Source organism: Myiozetetes cayanensis, unplaced genomic scaffold (assembly GCF_022539395.1).
Source record: "Myiozetetes cayanensis isolate MyiCay16 unplaced genomic scaffold, myiCay2020 scf2-11, whole genome shotgun sequence".
Taxonomy (NCBI): Eukaryota; Metazoa; Chordata; class Aves; order Passeriformes; family Tyrannidae; genus Myiozetetes; species Myiozetetes cayanensis.
In genome coordinates this window covers 56,547,462-56,570,046 of record NW_026087411.1, presented here as the reverse complement: position 1 = coordinate 56,570,046, position 22,585 = coordinate 56,547,462, and the positions used below count along the sequence as shown (strand labels likewise).

The 22,585-nt window shown below is 40.0% G+C and overlaps 1 protein-coding gene across 1 annotated transcript; it reads right to left on the bottom strand.

Moving 5' to 3' along the window:
• Positions 1–4,056: 4,056 nt before the first annotated feature.
• On the bottom strand, positions 4,057–19,899 carry LOC126640180 (p53 apoptosis effector related to PMP-22-like). The gene is made up of 3 exons (XM_050315749.1): positions 19,597–19,899; positions 4,649–4,792; positions 4,057–4,419 (listed from the first exon to the last, which is right to left on the bottom strand). The coding sequence occupies exons 1-3, from the start codon at positions 19,805–19,807 to the stop codon at positions 4,205–4,207; spliced, it is 570 nt and encodes a 189-aa protein (XP_050171706.1). The 5' UTR covers positions 19,808–19,899; the 3' UTR covers positions 4,057–4,204.
• Positions 19,900–22,585: the final 2,686 nt, after the last annotated feature.

The following is a 22,585-nucleotide window of genomic DNA, read 5'->3' as shown; positions in this document are numbered from 1 at the left end:
AAACAGACCAGTCCTATTTGCCCATTATCACAAGCTTAATCATTTCAGTCTTTTCTTAAATCTACTCATCTTTGGACCACACAGAAATCCACTGGATGTAGAAATGTGCAAGGAGGTGTTCCAATAAATTGAATTACAAGAAGTAATAAGTGTCGCACAACTGAGATGTGTTGAAAGAAAGGATGCATCTTTTTACTGTGACCATGTTGTGTGATATACTTATGACTCAGGTTCTGCTAATCTTACATCCACTGAGTTGTCCTTTATTCTGGAAATAATGCTGTCTGCTGTAATGCTTGTTTCTTACCTTATACATACCCGTGTCCTATTCCAGAAGTAAACAGAGAACAGAGTTGCTTTCTGGGTCATCCCATAGAGACACTATTGATTCTGAACACATGACAAAAAAACATTTGTGCTTCAAGGACGAAATGTCAGCCTCAAGAAAATCAATAAACGTTTTGCAAATGATGTAAATGAGGTCAAACCTTCACTCTTGTCATTACTTTGTACAACAAAATATGCACAATTTAAATACAGTTGCAAACTAGATTGCATTTGAATTATTGATTAAGCAGGTTGTATTTTAGGATCAAACACAGGTGCCTGAGAAATGTAAAGTGAAATATGGACACGTTTGCAGACAAAATTGAAGAAAAGACCAAGATGCACAAATGTTATACAAACTCTGACCAAAATGCCAGAAATTAAATTGAACATATTAACCTGGCTGTAGGAATTTTTCATTATTTCTTTTGTTTCAACATGTATCTGTAGAGCTGCTTGACACTCCACTTGTTTTCAGCACAATTTTTCCTTTGCTTTTCAGTAGTATAGTTGAATTAGATATAACATGTTCATTGGTTTATTGGAGGATGTTTCCCTAATTCTTGATTTGATAGGAACAATAGCAATGCCTTTGGCAGTCATCTTTATTTCTGTTGTTGTAGCAAACCTGATGTCCCCAAAAGCTTCAGACATCTGTTCTTCCCTGCTCTTTCTTTAGCATTGCCGTTGGGCACAATGAAATTTTAAGTCCTTTATTGTGCTGCTTTTAGTGTTTAAGTGCCCTGTTCTCCTATAGGTAAGGCTTGGAGCAAGAACACAGTCAAATGGAGACACACTAAGTGGGTGCCTTCTCTTCCTCTAATTTCTCATTTGCTTGAAAATCCAAGCTTTCTGATTGTGACTTAGCTCAAATTAATATAACAACTTTGTTAGTCAGTATTGTACTTGACCTCAAATTGTAGACTATTTTAACAGTTTGGTTGTTAACCTAGCAGTTGGTAGCATAGCTAGTTAAAAATCTAATAAGTTGAGGCATATCCTTGGCTCCTGTATTCAGCTTCCTTTCCTGTCAGCACAGATTGTATTTTGCATGCTGTTTTTGCCATGCACCCCTGTTACAGCAGTCACAGAAAACAGCACTGGCATCTGTAAAACTGTTCCATACTTCTTCTCACTGTTTTTCTGCAGGGTTTAGGATGTGTTTTTTAGGAATCTGTGGTGAACTGGTTTGGCATGACTGGAAGCAAACTGCCCTAAAGGCAGGCACTTGAGCCCTAGAGCCCATGATGCTTCTGCTTGTTGGATACCCACCTGCCTTCCTTTTTTTTTTTAAGGCAAAGCCTTTCCCAGGAAGGGCCTGGGGCAGGGATCCAGGTTAGAATCCCTGTTCCTGTGCTGGGGTCAGCAAAGTTGCCTCACTCCTCCTCTCTCCCAGGAAGGGGAAAGTGGCAGTGAGGAATGAGGACTGGGTCTGTGTCCCGCAGGGACACTGCCTCCAGCCCTGACACTGCTCAGACACCCTTAGGGAGAAGGAGGAGCAAAAAGAGGAGAAGGAGAGAGAGGAAGTGGTAAAGCTGCTGAGAGCAGCAAGGGCGAGGAGGAAGGAAGGGGGATGATTGCTGGAGATTTTGTTTGCTTTTTAATTATGCTCTGCTCTCTCATGAAGGTTGGAGTCACACTCCTAAACCTTGCTTTGTGCACCTTTCTCCACCTCCAGATGTTTTGTCAGTGTCCAGCTAATGTTAAAGAAACTGTAAATACAAACGGTGGTTGCCTAAGTTCCCTTTTGCTTCCTCAGGCACCTGTTGGAGCAAGCTCATGGAGTAGGACTGTTCTGGCTTCCTGTGTGGTGAACACCAATTGTTTTACCATCTATGCCAAAATGAGCTGTCGCACATTATAGCACAGAATCATGCATAGAGTTACTTGACACCACGTAGCACGTAAGCAAACAGAGCATGTCCACTTTCTCATGTGCTTGTAAAAAAGGAGACAGCCAGAATAGGACTGAAGAATAACACAAGCTGTTGTGATGCTAGGTGTGTAAGTTACTCTCTCTTCTCAAAATCCAGGCAGCGTACCCAGGCACTCACACGTGGTGCCTGAGAAGAGGAGGTTTTGGAGGATTCCACACTTCCCCAGTCTCAGTAGAGAATAAAAATTAAGACTTATTTTTGAAACAATACATAGATACCATAATTTATTAGGTGTAATAAGCATAATGAAAATATTTATGATGCTTTTTTCCTGAATGGATAATATTACATGAAGAATTGCAAGTCATTTTATACAAACTGTGTTCTCTATTCCATTTTGATTTCCTTCCAGCTAAGAAATATCTTCCTAAGGTATTTACAAGTTTACAATTCCTTGTTGCATTTACTTTCCCCATTGGTCTTATACATTTCTCATGCTTATTGATCAAAATTAGACACACTCCATAGAAGTGAATGGAGTTAATTGCTTAAACAAACAAACAGACAAAAGCATCAAACAACCCAGGTGAAGCCCTGTGCCTTTATTAACTTCAGCTACCAAGAGGTTTTTACTAAAAATTTTCTACCTCTTATCTTTTGGGGTAAAGAATACTTGGCAGGACACTTTTCATAAAGCATACATAGTTACAAAAATTGGAGATGTGTTACAAGCTAATAAACTTCCATAGCTAAGGACTGAGATTAGACTTCTTTTCCACATAACAAATTATCCTTTTTTTTCACTTAAGAGAATAAGTGGAACATTACAAAGTTAGGTTTAACAAGGCAGAAACCAGCAGAGGCTTAAGTATACTTCATTGCTTGCAATATAGCTGGGCTTGAGGCACTGTGGAGTATAAGATGCTGAAAGGTGTTTTGTGATGTGATTTTCTCCATGAGAGCTTTAGTATGACATGGCAAGGCGTATTTATGCATTTTACATTTACATAGGACAGTATACACTTTCCATTTTTAAAATACTTAAGAACAACAAATGAATGAAAAAAGGACCTTTTATCCACTGTTTGATACTTACACTCACACTGCTCCAGCTCAGCTCCTCAGGTGTAGGGGAATCATACCCAACCTTTCTACACTGGATAAAAAAGCTGGACCATATTACAAAGCATTTTAAAGCCATAGGTTTTGATACAGCAGAAAAAAGTGTCAGACGCCCAAGAAGAAAACAACACCAGGAGCTTTATCAAACCAGGTGTGTAGTTTGCAGGGGTGGCTTGAAATCACCTCTGCCTCTGCCCACTCTGTAGTGGCACCAGCAATGGCATGCCAGGATTTTTAAGGGATTACTGATGGTCCTTGCTTACTCTTGCAAATATTTAGACATAAATACATTCCATTTGGATGGGTAAAAATGAAGATGCTGGCTTTAGTAAGTGACTTTAATCCTCTTTTACCCTTATATATATAGTCCTTATAGCTAAAGTGAATGAAAGAAAAACAGAAACAAAGTTATGAAGTGCTGGCTGACTAATTTACCACTTAATCAATGGATTAAGGTATTTTACTTCTAGAAAACTGTGGAAAATACTTAGGTTAAAGATGATATATACAAAATGGGATTTTTTGTGAATTGCTTTCCTTCAGGAAGGGGAAACACATTGTTTTGTTAATTGCCAGTTTAGAAAGCTTTTCTGAATTTAATTAAAAACACAAATGTATTTAAGATGCAATGGAATCCACATACACCTCACTCATGGTGAGGAAAACCTACATCTTTTAACATTTACACTTTATCTAAGCAACCCACATCAGATATAAAGGTCCAAAATAGAGTAAATAACTTTATTGCAGATGCCAGTGCCATTTTTCTACATTTGAAAAGTTTCCAGCCTTTTCTACTAACATCTGATGACAATATTCTGAAAAACATAGCTGGTCTGTCAGATATCTCTGGAATATGAAAACAGCTTTCCAGGTGCTTATGGGGAAGAATAAAAATATGTGGGCTTGACATTACCCAAGATCTGATCTTCATAGTTAGGAAGGCAGCAGAAGAAGAATCCCAAGCATATTTCCATAATGGCGGTGGTCCAGCCAAAGCCATAGGCCCAGCTGAACATATTGATTCCTGTCATTTCAATTTCAGATGAGAACTTTACTGGATAAATGACCAGGCCCATGACGGAGAACACAGCTGAAGAAACAGGAGAAAACAAAAGATGTTTAACATCCAGCCCATTCCATAAAACTTGTAGCTAAATTCATCCACATTCTGGAGAATCTGAAAATTGATCCACTGCTGTGACAGACTTTAGTTTTCACAGAGAGCTCAAGTGCACACAAGACTTGGGTATAGAATCAGCTGAGGGAAACAATCAGTTCTAGTATGGATATATCTGCACAAGTTAAGCCTAACTCCTTACCAGCCACAAAAAGTAAGCCTCCAATCCCACGTATGAAGTTGAACCGAAGTGTGTCAATGGCAAACGCTATGATGGCCAGAGCAAAACAGATGACTAGAAGTAGAAAGCCAACCAGGTATGTGGCGGCAGCAGCTCTTCCCCAGGCTGAAATCAGAAGGAAGATACATTAGAAAGCAACAAAAACAATTAAAAAAATCCTTTGGACTGTTTTTCTCTGGTTCATAATGAAAGGTTAATTTTAAAAACTGTGAAAAGAAGGTTAGCTCCCAAGAAAGAAAGCATAGGAGCTTTCTCCCTCTTAAAGGTGAACATTTTAGTTCCAAAAAAAAAATCATGCACTAAGTGCAGAATGCATAAAAATGCCAGCTTTGTCCTCTCACATGGATTCCAATGGGGTTTGCATGCAAGCTTATTCTTTAGCTTTAACAATGAAGAATCTAGACAAAAATGGCTTTAAAATGTAAGAATGGACACCCTCCTTTAATACCAAGTGTTACCTCAGCAGATGCCATAAAATCAGCTTTATTTTGCATGGATAAGAGGAATTAACTGTCCCTGAAATTAATTTATTTCTTCCTTTAAAATGAAATGTTCATACAAGCCCATGCAAGCTTAAAGGTGTGGCAGTAGCCCATAAATGTCAAAATTCAGAGATTTGTGCCCTTCAGCCTTTGTATAGCTCTGTATCTTAAATGTAGCTAAGGATTTGGAATCTGTTTTGTAAAGAAATTGACCTCTAATTTTGGTACAAATTTAGAACCACTTCATTTTGACAAACTTGTTCAGGATATTAATTCTTTAATTTTCAAATTATATAACTTTATGTTATAACATGTCAGAGCAAAGCATACTGTGATGGCATAACAACTGGAAAAATAATATTTATTTAATATTTTAAGACTTGAGGAGCAACTACTGCTCAAAGAGATCAAAGTGTCTCCTCTTTTAAATGTAAAAAACTCACTTGAACATTTTTTAAATTGCATTTTAAATTCAGTAAGCAGTTAAAGTCTGCTAGGCATCTACAGACTTCATCCCCTCACCTATACATTATGCATTTGTAAGGTTTTGGCTTCTAACCAAATATATACAGCAGCAATGCCAAAAAATTATCATAACTCAAACAACCCTGATGATAATTACAATTCAACTTAAATGCAGCTCACGCAGTTCAGTAAAAGTTGCATCTGAAATTGTGTAAGTTAAGATTTTTGATATGCAGTAACCTGCAATTTGTTTGCTTTAAGCATGTAAGTAATTGAATGCAAAGTGTCCTGCCTTTCCCATGACCAGAGTAAGGTATGCATGAAAGCCACTGGCCTGTTTCCAGTGAGTGACAGGTTGGTGCTCAATCTCTCTTCCCCCAGGCCCCATACCACCATTGCTATTAGATGAGAAAAATGGATCAGGATTTTCCAGATATCCTTTTCTTCCCTTAAGTCCTGAAATGAGAGCAAGGCCTAAAGAATTAACTGAAATATCTCGCTCGGCTGAGAGAAGCCCCTCCATACCTGCTCTGGCTTAATTGCTAAAGCAAAATTTGTTCTGTTCCGTTCCTTGGACCTAATCTTAAGAAGAATGCTAGAAACATTATACAATGGGTCTGTAGGCCATAAATTAAGGCAAAGTAAGCCAAGGTAGACATTTGAATAGGAGAAATAGGCCTAAAGCCAAGGCTTTCTCCAAGCTTCAAAAAAATAGAAAATTGTTTTGGGGCAAAACCAACAGATAGGTAGATAGGTCATATCGAGGAAGGCTACAGAAGACCCCAAGCCCCACAGGATGAAGGACCAGATGTACCACCAATAATGGGGGGCCAAGAAAGGGCTCTGCCTGGAGTCCACCCAGACTCTGCCTATTATCAATATGTATGATTAGATGTTGCAATCATATGAATATGTATGTTAAGATGTTGTAACCGTAGAAGTTAGACCATATAAATTATCCTGTTTTGCACTGATACCTTGGAGCAAGAGCTTTGTGGTGCGAACCACGCTTGCTCCTGACGTCGACAAATAAATACCTTTGCTGCTCAAAAGACCCAAAGGCTTCTGAATGGTTTCTTTAACAGATTTCTCGGATTCAGTCCATCAAAACAAATTTCCCTTTTTCTTGCTTTTCATCATCCTTCCTGATTGTATGATCCCTGCTCTATTCTAGCTATTGCACTATATTTTCAATGTTATGTCATGTCAATTTTCTTTCTTATGCCAAAAAACTGTTTGTTCATAAGGCTTTTCAGCTGTATTTTTTTTCCTGTAAACAGGCAACTACCCGAGAAGACTGAAAGGGACAGCTAGTATGTTCTTACATCTCATTTTCTAGCCCAGTATCTTAGCCCAAACTCTTCTCTCTGGGAGTTTACAGTGGGCTTGAATGTGGGGACACAGGTGGGAGGACAGCGCTTCAGGCAGAGTATTGGAAGAAACAGTCAGGAAGAGGAATTTATTATACTGCTCAGTATATCCTGTTGAAGATGCTTCTGCTCCCAGCCTCTCTGTTACCCCTCTAAAAGGCAAAAAAGTGGCACCTGGCCATAAGAGAAGTCTCTCAGCAGCTGTGACCTCACTGCTCTTGGATACAGGAGCTATAACTTCTGTCAGAAGGGTGAAATGACAAGGACATGTAGAGGTGATGGTTTTTCTTAGGTGCACAGCTGGTTCTGGTTAGGCACAAAACTCCCAGGCAAATGAGTGTCCTTTCCCAGAGCAGACTCAGAGTACAGCTGCCTGCCCAGCAAGTTCTGAGGCACCAAGAGTCCTAGGCATTCTGTCTCACCCACTGCCAGTCTGCCGAAGCTCAGCCTTGCTTCCCAAGAGCTGATGGAAGAGTTCCAACCGCCGGGGTGGGAGCATCACCCGGGCTGGGGGCTCAGGGAGCCATGGCTGGTGGCTGCAGCCGTGTGTGGTGGCACCTTGCCCACGCCAGCATCTCCCTCCTCTGCCAGGCTCACCCAGGTGTTTTTCCTGAAGGAGTGTTACAAATGCTGTGACTGTATGAAAGCAGACTGGGCTCACGCCCAGCCTGCTGGGCATTGGCTCTATAGCAAGAAGAGACATGTTTGTTGCAGCGTGCTTGCATCACTTGGAGGCATTGCTTAATCACTTAACAGCCAATTTTGTGACAGTCACTTCTACAAAAGAGGAAAAAAAGTAACTCAACATTGGAAGAAAAACAATATGCAGCTCCAAGTAAGGCAATAGGATTGCATGGAAGAGTCTTTATGGGGTGTTTTTGATGAACTGGCTTCATCTTTCCTTTACAAAAAGCAGCAGCTCTCAGTAGTCTAAGACTACAGTGTGTAAACACCTTACCTTTCTAGGGTAAAAGGTAGCAAAAGCTTTGTGCAGGAATAATTTCAATTGTTTCTATATCCAAGATGCTTATTTTTCCGTGTGCCAGCCAGGAGCACTAAAGCAGCTTAGTGTCTTCACCAATAGAACTAGAACTTAAAATTCCTTAAAAATGTTGGAATTAGTAGAATTAAACTGATCAAAAAACACTGACAAACAAGTGGCTAATTTGGTCCCAAATATTTTCTTATCTTTCAATAATGTGGGTTTTTTTCTTTTTAACATTGAGCAAAAGCATAAATAAATTGTGCTAACTGCAAAGCTTTTTCTTAAAATTGTGTACTCCAGGCCAAAGAATCCTCACTGGTGCAACACCAACTCAAGGCATGCTTGGGTCTAGGGAGAGCGCAGTTGAAAGCTGAAAGGATCCAGTTCAACTGTCATCAAATCAAAAAGAGAAACAGAGGGAGCAGCAGTTACAGGTTATCAAGCTGAGTCTGTGAAAATATTCAGCAATTTTTGAGATCTGTTTTCTCAAACCCAAAAATAGTGGTGATGTTTTGGCTGTTTAAGAGTTAAAACGTACTTGTTAGAAAAGAAACGTGTTTATGCAAAAGTGTCCTTGAATACCAGCAGGATCCTGTAACACTTTGGTGCCAGTCCTATTTCTCCCTTTTTCGGTTCCTCTATCAGCTGAAAGAACCTCAGTGATCACTTTGAAAGGGTTTGTAGGCAGCTACACACCATCCACTCTTCAAAACTCCTTCTAACTGGCAATTTTCTGAGAAATTTTGTCTTAAAACAAGACTTTGCTACCCCAAACAGACAGAAGCAACCCATGTTTTCATGCCTATCTCAAGCAGAGCAAGGACAGTGTTTCTGATGATAGTGTTTTGTATGTCAATCAACAATGATTTGTGAAAGTCTGGGCTATCCACAGTGAATACAGTAATATGTGACTACTGGAAAACGAAAATAAATGCCTGCCTTCTAAAACTCCCTACGGTGTGAGAAGACCCCTGAGCTAATTTAGAGACCAGAAAGAGCCCAAGCCAGGACAGAACTTATGGTATCTTATGAGCAAGATAATTAACTGAGACAGAATTCAATAATAACACAGCTTTATTACTCTGCTATTAAAGCTAACTCAGTTTGGAGGTAGCCTCTTGGATTGCACCATATAAACACACTCTGAATATCCTGTAGCTGGCTACAGCCATGGGGGAACCTGATGGACTTAATTAGAGATCCAGGACTGAGTGTCTCCAGTTTCCTGCCTTCCTGATTTTACTCACTTGCTTTTACGGTTTGCAAAAGCGTAAGCACTGTTTGTACTTCACATATAAGGAAAGAAACTTCCTTGCTCAGCAGTAAGTTGAGCCAAAACTTTGAGCAACCAGACCTAGTATTTTCTTAGCCTGCCATCTTTCACACTCTGAATGGTGCACTCAAAAAAGAGCTGCTGTGCCTTGAAAATAGCATGGGAAGCCTACTTCCCTCAAGACAAATGTAAATGCCTGTTTTTCTGGTGTACATGTTTCAAAACATTGGAAAATATTCACAATAAAATGCCCCTGTTTTCCTAGATCTGGCACCCCCAAACCACATAAACTATTGAGTCTCTCTTTGGGTGACATTTTCTGAAAGCCACTCCAGAGAATTCAGGAGTACTGTCCCTTGTATAATCAGTAAGAGTATATTTCTCTAAATTTTCTTCCTGGCTTGAAGCTAAATACACAAATAGCACTGGAAAGAAAAACAAACATTTGTTGCCGTCTCGAAGACACCAAGAATTACCTACAGATTCTTGCTGACTTATCATTTTAATGCTTCAGTGAATTGTGCAGCAATTTGAGGAAGGATATCTTTAATTCAAAAGAAACACTCATCGGGAGAGAAAATGTAACAGACTAATATTTTTCTCTGTTATCCTTCATACCATCATGGGGAAGAAACATAAACACTGCAGTTCTATCTCCAGTCTTGGAAAACAATTCTTACAAGAACTAAAATCTGCAATGGTGGCAATTCATTTCTCTGTTGTATGTAATGAGAATGTTTCTAAGCTGACTTTACAGAGCTCAACCTGTTTTACATCTCTCTGATTAAAGGGAAAGAGCATTATTTTGGAAACAAAGCTGAACTCACTTGGGTTTCTCAACCTGACATTCTTCATCAGGGTGTGGTAAACACTGCAGAGCACATACTTCACTTTGAAAAGGGACTGCTTTAGCCAGGTTTTACCCATTTCCCTTTGGTTTGTACTCCTCAAGAAAGTTTCCATGGGAAAGTGTCCATGTTTACAGCAGAACATGTGATCTCTGAATCTTACGATGGTCCATCTGATTCAAAGAAATCCTTAACAATATGTAAAGCACACTTTCATTACGGTCAGGAAGATGCAGGGGGTTTGGCCCCCCCTTGCATTCCACTGAGAAAAGAAACACAACAGCTTTTTATACATTTGAAGGAGTGAGTTTCAAAATTATCTATCATTTACACTCTTTACGAAGTCTGCCTTATCTAAATAGACATTTGGTTGCCTAACTTATTACTTGCCTATTCTTATTACTATAGAGTAGTTAAACAAAGTTTTATCATTTCAAACAGCTTAGGTTTCCCCCACCTCTCTTTTGTCTCCCTTGAGATGCTACATGCTAAAAGTCCTTCCCGCTTTCCCTGACAGTCCCTCTTGTTTACGTAAGCTGAGCTTTATTTGAATTGCCCACAATTCGGGCAGCAATCTTCTTTCAAGCAGTTATAATTTTGCAAAGTCACATTCAAGCAGTTACAATTTCGCGAAGTCACACTTAACATAGCTAAATTTTACTAACATAGCTAAATTTTTATTGAATTTTATCTTGTCTTTATTTCACATCAAACTCATAAACACAGCTCTGTCAGCTGAAGGGTTACAAGCTGCTGGTGTATGCTCAAGCCACTGTCCTCAGGACTCTGGATCCGCTGTGTTACCTGTGCAACACTAAACACTGCAAAGTCCTGCCTCGTGGAAATCCCAACCCCACAACACAACAACTATGGGAGATTTCTGTACTCTTTCTGGAAACAAGTGTACATTGAAATCTCTGCAAGTGTTCAGTGATCACATGAGCTGGCATTGAAATAGCCATGTGCATGTGTTTGTATACAGCCAAGATAAATCCAAAACTATTAAAAGCAGCTTATGGATAAACTGCATCTGCAGACTGAAAGCTATTGACTGAAAATATTTTCAAAGGAAATCTGTACAAATGAGGAAAAAATCACATGTTAGTCATGCATAATTTATGAACAGAATAAAATGAGAAAAAAATCAAAGGCATGATTGGATGTGCACTATTTTCTGAGTTTCTGTCTTCATTATATCTCGATCATTTTTGAAACAACTTCACTCTCGGTGTATCTTACCGACAGTAGTCAATACTGGATGATTTCCTTTGAATTTTTTTGTGTATGTGTCAGTTTATATCTTCTGGAGTGGAATACATAATTTTTAGTCCTTCTGTATGGCTCCTTTTTTGGTAACTCCATTCTTAATTCTCTTAGCATTACTTCTTTAGAGTTCGATTGGCAGTTATTATGGATTTCTCATTTAATAACAGAGTATTATAACTTGAAAGCCATTTTTATGTGAGCTGGAACCAGCTTTTAGCCTGCCACTATTTAAGAGACAACCATGGAAACAGAGAATGACCTATTTAAGTTCACACTAAGATAATGTCATTGCAAAAGTTTCTTGGTGATTAGTAACAGGTCCCATATAAACGAGAAAGGATTAGGACTTTATGACAATTACCCCATAATAATGATTTTAAATGACAACATTAAGGACAAGAGCCTTTATGCATATGTCATTTATCAATAAAACACAGTAGATATTAGCAGAAGGCAGTGTCTTGACCACAGCTGAGTGCTAAAGTGATAGTTCAGAGTGACTTGGAGGGCTTTAATTCCTTTAAAGCAAAAACCTATTAATTCCTCACCACTGACTTCACTCACAAACACAGGCAAAGCCTCCATGTAATCTGCAACCCTCCCCTCTTACTGAGGTAAGTAATTAAACTGAGAAGCTATTCCAGATTGAATTTGAGGGGAGGAGCAGTTACATCTTCAGGGAGTGGTTCAAATTCATCTCATAATAAGCTCAGACATGTACAAGCTTGACTTAGAAGCTGGCTTCTGCAAGTGTTGTATTAATGAGGGCTGCTTCCTGATGCTTACTTAGCGCTAGGAAGGCAGAAGTGGCGGAGGGTGTAGAGCCATCATCAAAGTGAGCACCAAGGGAGTAAGTTAGCTATTAAAAATAATGCACACACAGTGCCTCAAAATTAAAGGTTTGCTCATGAGAGTCAGGGAGTACCCCTATCTCACATTATCTTCAGAAGCAGTTGCATACAATGAGAATATCTCAGGATTAAAACTCAGTCTCATACACTTTAATGCTTTAATTTTTTAATTTTTTAATTTTTTAATGCTTTAATTTTTTTCCTCTTATTTTTTCCTATTTATTTTAAATTAAAGCAGGATTACTCATACTTGGATGTGTATATGGGAGTTGAGAGGATCAGGTAAATAAAACAGGTAAGGTATTGATTAATCAGTTCATTTACATAAGCTCAGTTAATGAGAATAACAAGATGTACCTGCTCCCTAACTACTCCTGAGTTAAAGATGGGCTGAAATATTGAACGTGAATTAAATAGAATCAATTTCCATAATAATACAGGCTATGAACTAGGACTTTTAATCGAAACAGCAGAGTGGAACCTTTCCAAAAAAAGCTCTTTTAAAGTTTTATATTCCCAGAGAAATTTGAGACTGAAGAACACTGAATTTACATCTTATTTCCGTATGCACCAAGTTCTCACTCTTGATCTGCAGTTTTTATGCTGTGACCAAACTTTGTTCTGAAACCTTGCTGAAAGTTGCCTTTTGCACTAGGGAATTTCCCTCTAACAGACAGCAGCTGTGAATCTGGATCTGATTTTCTGTTAGATGCAAAACTTCACTATTTGCAAAATGAAACCCCAGTATATAGGCAGAAATGGTGCTTTGTTCTCTTAAAAATACATTAATTCTATTTAGTGTTCTTACAAATTAAACAGTTTTACAATGCCTCCTGAAAGTCTTTGTCACTTACTCCTTAGGGCTAATGGCATTGTTTAGTGAACTGCAGAGAGACTTCCTATATTTGGTGCCTATTTGGGCCCAAATAGGTGACATTATGTTGACATATGTCAACATAATAGGTGACATTAGATGTATTAAATTGCAGATTTAATACACCTGAAGTGATCTGAAGTGTTATTTAGTACTAGTAGAAGGAAGCTAGATACCTCTGGGACATGGGCTACTGCCATCATGCCACAAACTACCTTGAGTTCCTGGGAATTTTTGACCAATGAGAGATTTTGTAATGACCCTTAACCAAGAAGAAACATGGCATTACAACACTCACTAAGTCAATGTGTTTAAAATTGCTTAGAACAACATAAGCTGCCAGGCAGGAGTGACGTAGAAATGTGAAAAATGTTTTGAGAGTTTCATTTATTTTCCTACGTAACACCTTTCAAATTAAGCAATCTGTTTAAACCTACAGTGAAATTGTGACTGCATCTTGCCACCCTTATCACTGTTCAGACTATGGGGAGGTTATTATAGCCCTGCTGTATCAGATTACCTCAATAAGCTAGAGGAAGAGGTGAGGTGAAGAGAACTGAGAGCTTGGCCATAAGTTTTCACATGCTTTCAGCAGAGATGACTCCTGTGTGTGTGTGTGAATGGAATCCTCTCTCAAGGACTTCAGTTCCTGACAACACAAAGTGTTGAGGATCTTCACAAAGTCCTCAACACCAGCAGTTCATATTTCCTGATGGGGAGATGAGAAGGCTCTACAAAACTGCTGTTTTTCCTCCCAGTCTAACTGTAGTTATTAAAGGGAGGTTTGCAGAATTAATTGCTCAAGAACATAACTATTATTTAGAAAAGACTCTGATTAAATGAATCTGCCACTAAAATTATAAAAGGACAAACTCTTAAAATTACAATGGAAACATGTTAGCAATTGCAGATGAGAAATTAAATTTGGCATGGTAATTAAACACCCTGGGCTTGATTCCCTTCTCTTGTAACTTTTTAGAAACAATAAAGTGTGCCCTACAAGCTGGGGGAAACCAGAATTTTTTCTTTCATTCTTGCAGCAGAGTTCCTTAAATACACTGTTGAGATATTTTTATTACTCTATATGTTTAATTGAGACTGTGTTTTCTATAATTCTAAGTTTTGAATAATTATTGAATATTCTACATTATTAAGTAACTAATTTTGTAATCTCATTTCTCATTGGTTAATCCAAGGTAATGCTACACTTTTAGGAGACTGATGACAGGAAATTACGTTCTTCTCCACACATTGTCATTAAACTACAGACAATCACTCTATATAAATATAACCATTTCATGCTAGGATATAGTAGGAACAGTGACAGGTTTTGGTTTTCAGTTCACCCTGTGTCAAAGGAGTCAAGGCTTGCCCTGTAATCTGGGACATTTATGGGGCATAGAGCTGAGCTCCATCCTGGGCTCTCCCACAGGCTTCCTTGGATTGGTCAGAAGTATCCCCAGCCTTTGTTTCCCAGCCGCAAGGACACTTTCACAGATCTACTTGGATTTCACCAGTTTCTGAAAGCTGTTAAATGCAGAACCTTGACTTCAGGGAAAATCTGCAGTAAAGACACTGTGACTTTAGCAGATCCCTGCTTCAAAAGCAAAGTTACTTGCTTCCTTCATTTCTATTTCAATGTACAGACACTCTCAGATGCCAAAGAGCCATTGGGACAGCTTGCTTCTCCTCCCAAGCCCTGCTGTATCCCATTCTGTCCCTCTGGAAATATCCCTGTGTCATTCTGCTCAGGGTGCTTGCTTCACCTTGAGGCTATTAAGGGTTTCCCCATGCCTGGGATTAGGTGCTGGTTGTCAGATGTTACGGGACTGCAGGGAAAGGCAAAACAGTTTTACGTAGGTAGCGTGGCAATGGTGAAACTTGGTGCCTGGTCTGTCCTGTGCTCCAGGTGTGATGAATCACTGGTCTGATGGAGAAGGCAGTTTTCTGGAGGGAGAGAGCTGTGTGGCCAGCAGTGCGAGGCTAGTGGTAGGTTTAGTACCAAGAGAGAGCCTTTGCTGCTTGGACACTGATCCCAACCACACCATGAACCTTGCTGTTGTATCATCCCTGAAGATTGTACCTGCTGTTGTATCATTACCCTTTCAGCAAGTGATTTCCATTTTGTTCCTCCTGCAGAATGTTAAAGAGTGCTTCATCATAGCAAAAGATTCTCCAAAAACAAGAGTCTAATACAGGCAAAACAGAGAAAAAAACCTATTCATCAAAGGGGATGCAGAATATTTCTTTCCTCAAGAGGATTACTACCTTTGCAACATACCCTTCTTTCACTTACCTTGTAGCCATACTCATCCACTGTCATATTTGAAGTAATTTTTGTTCATTATAATCATACTATACTAGCCTTCATACCTTGTGGTATTGCATTAATATTCATAGATCAAAATATAACTGGAATTACCTAGTTGCCAGTGATTTGGCTGGAAGACAAGCTGCAGGAAGTTGTCCTCTCCACATGGCAAAATCATTCATCCCTCCACTAATCTTCACAGCCACTAAACCCTCCACACATCCTAGAAAAAGGCTACAATTGAATATTATGATGTGAAAATAACTGAGCAACTGGATTCCACTTGCCACTTGGAAAAGCCTTTTCCTAATTTTTTTCCCCAAGATCTGTGTTTGCACTATACTAGTGAGCTGATAACTTCAATCTATACTTCAAGCTTTAAATTTTCAGTTGTTTTGATGGCAGCATCTGCACATGGAAAAGCAGCAGGGCTGGGTGAAACATAACATGGGACAAGTGTAGCCACAAGTTTTTCACACTACTATGCATCACATTAAGACTAATAAAATCAGTTATTTTCCTCCAACCAAACCTACACGTTTAAACATCTTCAAAGTCTGCAGTGGAATAAAATCACATACTGAATAAGTGTCTCAGGTCTGCAAGACACACCTTGTTCAAGAGAAGCAATATAGCCAAAGATCAGGAAAAACAAAGGAGTGCTGTACCAGTGGGGTTTACATAGTGTGGGGTACATAGTGGGGTTTAACCTCTGCATTTTTTTTGTAAACTTAGACATGTCCCAGACAGATACATTCCATATCATGCTCATTGTCTATCCAATTGTCTTCCTCTCTCTTCATGAAGACAGAACAATGAAGAGCTGCTGTTTGTATCTCTCAGCCCTTAATCCTAAACTCCATGCATTCTAAGTGTCCTAATGCACTGGACATTTTTACCTAGAAAGTTCTATTTATTTGAACTAAATACACTTGAAAAGCAAAAGACTGCTGACAAAGACTACATGAGTGCCATATGGTTAAAGCAGATGATGAACTCTTGAAGAAGATAACTGTATAAACTCTTTCTATTCTCATAAACTTAGCAAAAACCACCTGTGAACTTTCACAAAAGACATCTGCACAGGTGGAGCTACTCTACTGGCTTTCCAAAAAAAAAAAAAAAGAAAAAGAAAAAGAAGTCTTTCCTGTGACCCTGTGAGGTTTTAATTGTGCCAGTTTAAGCAGCTACTCAGAGACTCCAAACTCCACTGATGCAGCCAATGAAACACTGGGCCTACTTCCCTTCCAATCTGACCGACCTCAATGATATTGGTTTTTTGTCTTCTGACTGTGTATAAACACATCTTAAGCCAAACAGCAGAAAATCAAGGGGAATTATAAACATTGCACGTGCAGCATTTGATTTGGATTTGCACATCATAATTAAAAACTTGCAAGAATGTTACAATTATATCTAATTACGATATGATGAAGATGTCTGTAGTGGATTAAGATAACTACACTGTCCAAGTCATGTTGACAATATTTCCTGGCAGCTGCTGGAGTACACATGCATATCACATATATCAGTGAAACCATCCCTGCAGGAATTTCAGAACCTACCCAGCTAGTGGCAAATTAGACAGAGGAGCTGAAAGTAAAGATCAGAAGAAACGAGATGGAAACTGTGGAATAGAGGTGGGAAGGAGATCTCATCTCAGGAAGGATGTAAAACACTTCTGTCATTTATGTTTACACCATGTCTTTTGTCTCTGCACTCAGGGAGGTGGATAATTACACTTTGTTTAACCAGCACTGTTTAGCTTGGCACAAAGTTAAACATCCCACATGATGATGACTGGTTGTTTTCCAAGGTCTTTCTGGAGTACTGTGGATAAACTCAATCCCAGAATTGTTAAAACCTATGTTTAAACACTGAAGCAGGTAGAATCAGGCTCAATACAAGACCTGGATGCTGACAAGTGAGATGCTGTCTCATGGCCTTGTCTTTTGGTTGGAATCCAAGACCAGCATCAGCCACCTGCACCCTGCGTAAGAAAAGGCAGGATTCACAGAAGTAAAATCCCAATCCCACACCACTGAGCACAGAAGAACAGAAGACCAGGACTGAATCTGAGCACAAGCTGCCTCTGGGGAAAAGATGTCTGAGAAAAAGGTCTGGAAAGATCAGGACAGTGACATGAGATTTCATCTTTAACAGTCAGTCTACAGCCTTCTCATGGGTTAAGAATAACTCAGCCCTAGGAAGGACAAGATCCACATTTTAGTGGCATAATCTTACAGGGGCAGAAGCCTGGCAGTGTAATCCACTGTCACCTGGCCTATGCAAACATTGTTTACATACAGGCTTTACATATTCTCCCACTGGCTAAGTGACTCCATTATCCCAGACATATTCTTCACTTCCCCCTGGAAATTTTGTCCATGAGGATTTTGAGGATTTGCTTATGTTTCCTGGGTATTTGCTCACTGCGAAGAGGTCAAATGATGGATGCATGCCCATTGAGAGCATAATGCAGTCATACAGCTCATGAGCAGCATTTCTAACGCTTTCAGAAACATCAGCTGACTCTCCAACGTACCTGCCATATAATATTCTGCATATGTGTACCAAGTCCAACATGCCTGTGTTAAAAGTGCTGGACTCACTGTGGATGTGATTCATGGCAACGCCAGACCCTGCAGGATAGTCCACACAGAGGATGACCTCTGTGGTTTGTCTGTAGATGCTGTCCAGTGGGAAACTGCATACAGATGCAGAATTTAAGACTATCAGAGTGAGGCAGGATAGGGAAGTGAAATGCCAAATAACTATATAGGACCTGGAAGCAAGGTGAAAATTCTCTTGTATTACCAAGAGAAGCTAGGTGAAATGCCTTGGTATTTTCTATCCAGTTAAAGCTGGCATTTGTAGCATTCTCTAGGGCCCTATCTGGAGATCAAGAGGAGGGCTGACTCTTCAGGAAGCCTAGGAGGAGAAGCCTAGGGAGAAGCCCTTTGCTAAGCATCATGTTCTCTCTCCTGCTCTCTAGCGATGTACCAGAGGCCAGCTTGCTGGCCTGACTTATGCCCAGCCACACAGCTGATGGTGGAGCCCTGAGAGCAGGACTGGGTGTGATGCTCAATAGCGCTGGTCTTGCCCTGGAGCCCAGCACTCACAGAGGCCTGCTACAATTAACTCATTACAGCCAAATTTTGTGCATAGAAGGTAGAGTTTGATGATGTACAATAAACTTCCAGGAACAATTTTGAAAAACTGTAATAAATGATCCCTGAGATTGTTTCTGCAAGTGTTTTTACATTCATTTTCAAGAATAAAAGCTGAGATTTTTAGTCTTAGAGAAAAGGTTCTTTATTTTCATACGAGTTATCGTAAATTTTAAGAACACTTGAACTTTCTTCCCGGCTCAGGCTAACAACCCTTCATTCACAATTACTTGTTTCAGACCATGGCCAATAGCAGATACACAGAAAGAAAAAAAAAGAAAAAGGAAAAAGAAAAGAAACAGGGCACATCTAGAGTGACCCTTCTCTTGGGCTCTTCTCCCAGGCTCAGTGGTTTACATCTTTTCAAGCTGAAGATTGCACCTGGTTCAACAACATGTTTAATAGCATACTTAACCCAAACTTAGTACAAACAAGAAGTCCTTTCATCTTTTAAAGCTTTCTTTCATAATCACAAGGAGACTTTTTCACACGACCCACCTACCGGAGCAGTTTCAAGGCAGCATTTTGCAGCCTGACACTCCCTGAGAATATCTTCCTACCATCTTACGTTTTTACCTCCTCATTTCTTGCTGGCACTCAGACTTGCTTGTCACAGTAATGCCAGGCTTACCCACACAACCTGCTGTTTGGATATTTAATCAGCAGTAGCCGTTAAGTTTTGAAAAGTAGTGATTAATCAGAAGAGGTCACCAGCTTCTTCTAAGAGAGGAAGAAAACGCTGTAATATTTTCTGCAATGGTACATTACCATGTGTGGGGGTTTTGTATTATGTAACCCATCAGTTTTTTATTTCACAGGGGTGAGGGCACTTTATTTCTTCACCCATGTAGTCAAAAGCCTTGATGTATTTCAGTGACAGTCTCTGTTGCCCATAACCTCATATATAAATGCCAGATATTGGGTGATATGGTTAGGAGAACTGAGGGAAGATGAGTTTGGAGATGTGACCCGCTGCTGCAGAGACTGCTCCCCGCCACCCTTGCAGGCGCTTACCGTAACCCATGAGGGACTCGCAGCTCCATTCCCCACCCTGATCAGGCCTCCTGCAGTTCTCCCATAACGACGCTTGCTGCACGTAGGGCAAGGTCTGCGACTCCAGCCAGCCCCTGCCCGCCAGCGCAATGATACCGAAGATGACTCCTATGCCCAGGAGCAGTGGTAGGATCCATCTGCACCGTGTGTAGTCGAGGCCGTACTTCACCATTGTTCAGGGCAGGGGTGGCTGGTGGGACGGGAACAGCTGTCTCTGCCACAGACTCAGCGACGCAAAGCAGTGGGTGCTTCTGCAAAGCTCCTGCAAAGTGAGTGCCGGTACCTACGGCCGCACGTACAGATGTTTGAGAAAAGTCAGGAGAGACACAGCAGAGAGGGAGGGAGGAATGGAGGGAGGAAAGCAGCTCCACCTAGATTCAGATGAGTAAGAACTGCTGCTGAGCAATAACCAGTTGAGCTGGGAAGAAGCTTCAGAGGCTGGGTTTATCTGTGGCATCTTCTCTGCCCTGCTGACTAGGTAACAAATCCGGTGCTATTTACCCTCAGCATTTAACACTTTCCTTCCTGACATTCCCACCAGCAGAAGAATCTCACAGCTGTGCATACACCTATCTCCTAAGGGATTTGCTCTATGGCAGCTGAAAACAGAGAACAGGGAACTATTTGCATGAGAAGGTGATTGCTTCTGAAACTTGCCACCTGGAGGCTGAAAGCTGCCTTTCTTGGACTCCATTTAAAAATAAAACATACCTTATTTTTTGCAATTAAAAAAGTTCCCGTAGCTACTATAAAGCTAAGATAATAAAGAACATGAGACTGTCCTCCCTTCCCTCCCCCCCCTTTGGGGCATAGCTACTGGGGAAAACCCCCAAAGTTTATCATCAAAAATACAGTATGATCTGGATATAGCCTTAGTGGGAGAAAAAAAAAAAAAAAAGAGTTTTGGTTTGACTGAGCCTTACAAACACTCCCTGTGCATGGGTCTGGCTGTACATGCACTGCCTGGGGCCTGTCAGAGCCTGTCTGCAGCATGCTGAGAGTGATGCAGAGATGAGCTCTCACCTCTCTATGCCCTGGGAGGCCACCCAGCCTACTGTGCTCCCTGCACTCTCCCTTTGAACTAACAGCTGCTACAGCCTAGGATTTTGGTAGGACCCAGATGCATTTACATCTGGAAGTAGCTGCAGCCCTTATAGATCAAAGCTGGTTTGTGTGAAACGCAGCTAAGCCCAGAGGATGCAAAGTATCCCTTGCTCCCATGGTAGATTTTGTCAGGTGGGGTTCCATCCAAGTACTGACTCCACTTAGTCACAGAAATTTGCTACTGTACTGCAGATCATGGTGCAATGTGACAGCCATACTGAACTGCAAATTCACAGCATTTCTGAATTAATATTCATAAATCAATAATGGCCTAAATAAAAGAAATTAATAATTTCCATTACAGTTGATACACTGTGACTAAATAGGCATGGAGCTTGCACAGAACCAAACTGGAACATTCTCAGCAATGAGCTATAGCACAGTGCAGGAGTAGTAACTCCATCATGAAAGCAATTTGAAGATATTAATATGACACCACGTGATATCTCTCATCAGAGATACCTTATTAGCCTGGTGGTAGATTAGCAGTGGTGTAGCTGCTTTATCTCTTATTCTCTCTAGCTGAAGCATCCTGCCAGCAGCTGCCTTTTGGGTCAGACACAGTCCAATATCCCTGTGGCTGTGAGAGGTCCATCAAGGGCATCCATCAGGTCTCTGTGATAGCAGGAGACATTTTTACGGTTTTGGCCACTGAATTTTAATGTTGCTAAAAGCTAAAGACAACTATGAAGACAAGCCAGCTGCTGTTCTGAGTTGGAATTAAGGGACAATCTCACAACTTTTTTGTAAAGTGAACTTTAGGAAACAGAACAAGCATTTCCTTAGAATAGAATGTAACTTCCATTGTAGTCCACATTTGTGCTATCCACAAATTCAGTTATCATTAACCTAATGTTTAAAATGCCATTTACCAGTTCTATAGCACTGCAATGTATTATTTTTATGTATGATTTAAAAAACATATTTACATTAAAACTAATGTTATTTGATGCTCACCCTTAGTGCATTATGCTGGTAGATGCAAGCTGTCCAAGTTACAGTCTACACATGTTCTTTCTGTTGCCACAGCCAAGGTAGAAATGGGTACAACAGAACCCAAAAGATTGAGAGAACACAGATTTGAATATGAAATTTTTTTTAAAGATGACTTCAGAAACACTCATGAATGTGGCAGTAGAGTGCAGATAAGCCCTCACTCAGCTGTCTATACCCAATCTCTTGCCAAGTTTCAATCTTCCACAAAATTACAGCTTTCTAAGGAAATAGCCAAATCAAGTTAAAGCAATTTTGTACTGGAAATCTACTATGAAGTCAGCACTTGTCATCACAAGACAAAACTGATGTCTTGTTTGTCATCAACAAACAAGAGGCAATATTTGTTAAGGACTAAAATGGTCTTCCCTGCATTTAGAATGCTCAGCCATGTTTCAGGTAGGCACTTATGACTGAAGGATTTGTCATCAGTTTCTGCTGTAGCTCATGAATGCATACTGTCACAAATGTCAGCATTTGTGAGGTGATACCATAGAGCTCATTGTCACGCTGTGAAAGATGGTGAGTAGTGTTCAATCACCATGGGTGCTTCTGTGTTTTGCCCATTTTTGTCATCCCTAAGTAACTTAGAACTACAAGCAATCTTCATGTTCAGTAAAAGGGTATTTTTAGATACATGGAAGAGCAGAGAGGGTTTATCATTCAAAGGTGATGAAATGATGTATCTATCTGATGTAATTCTGATACTTCTATGATAAATAGGGAAAAATGATTGGAAACTTTCAGTGATTTGTAGTGAACCCTCACCATGCTCCATCTTTTGCAATGCACAAGCTGGGTGTTTACATAAAAGCAAATGCTTTTTCTCCTTCTCCAGTATCTGTGGATAGTC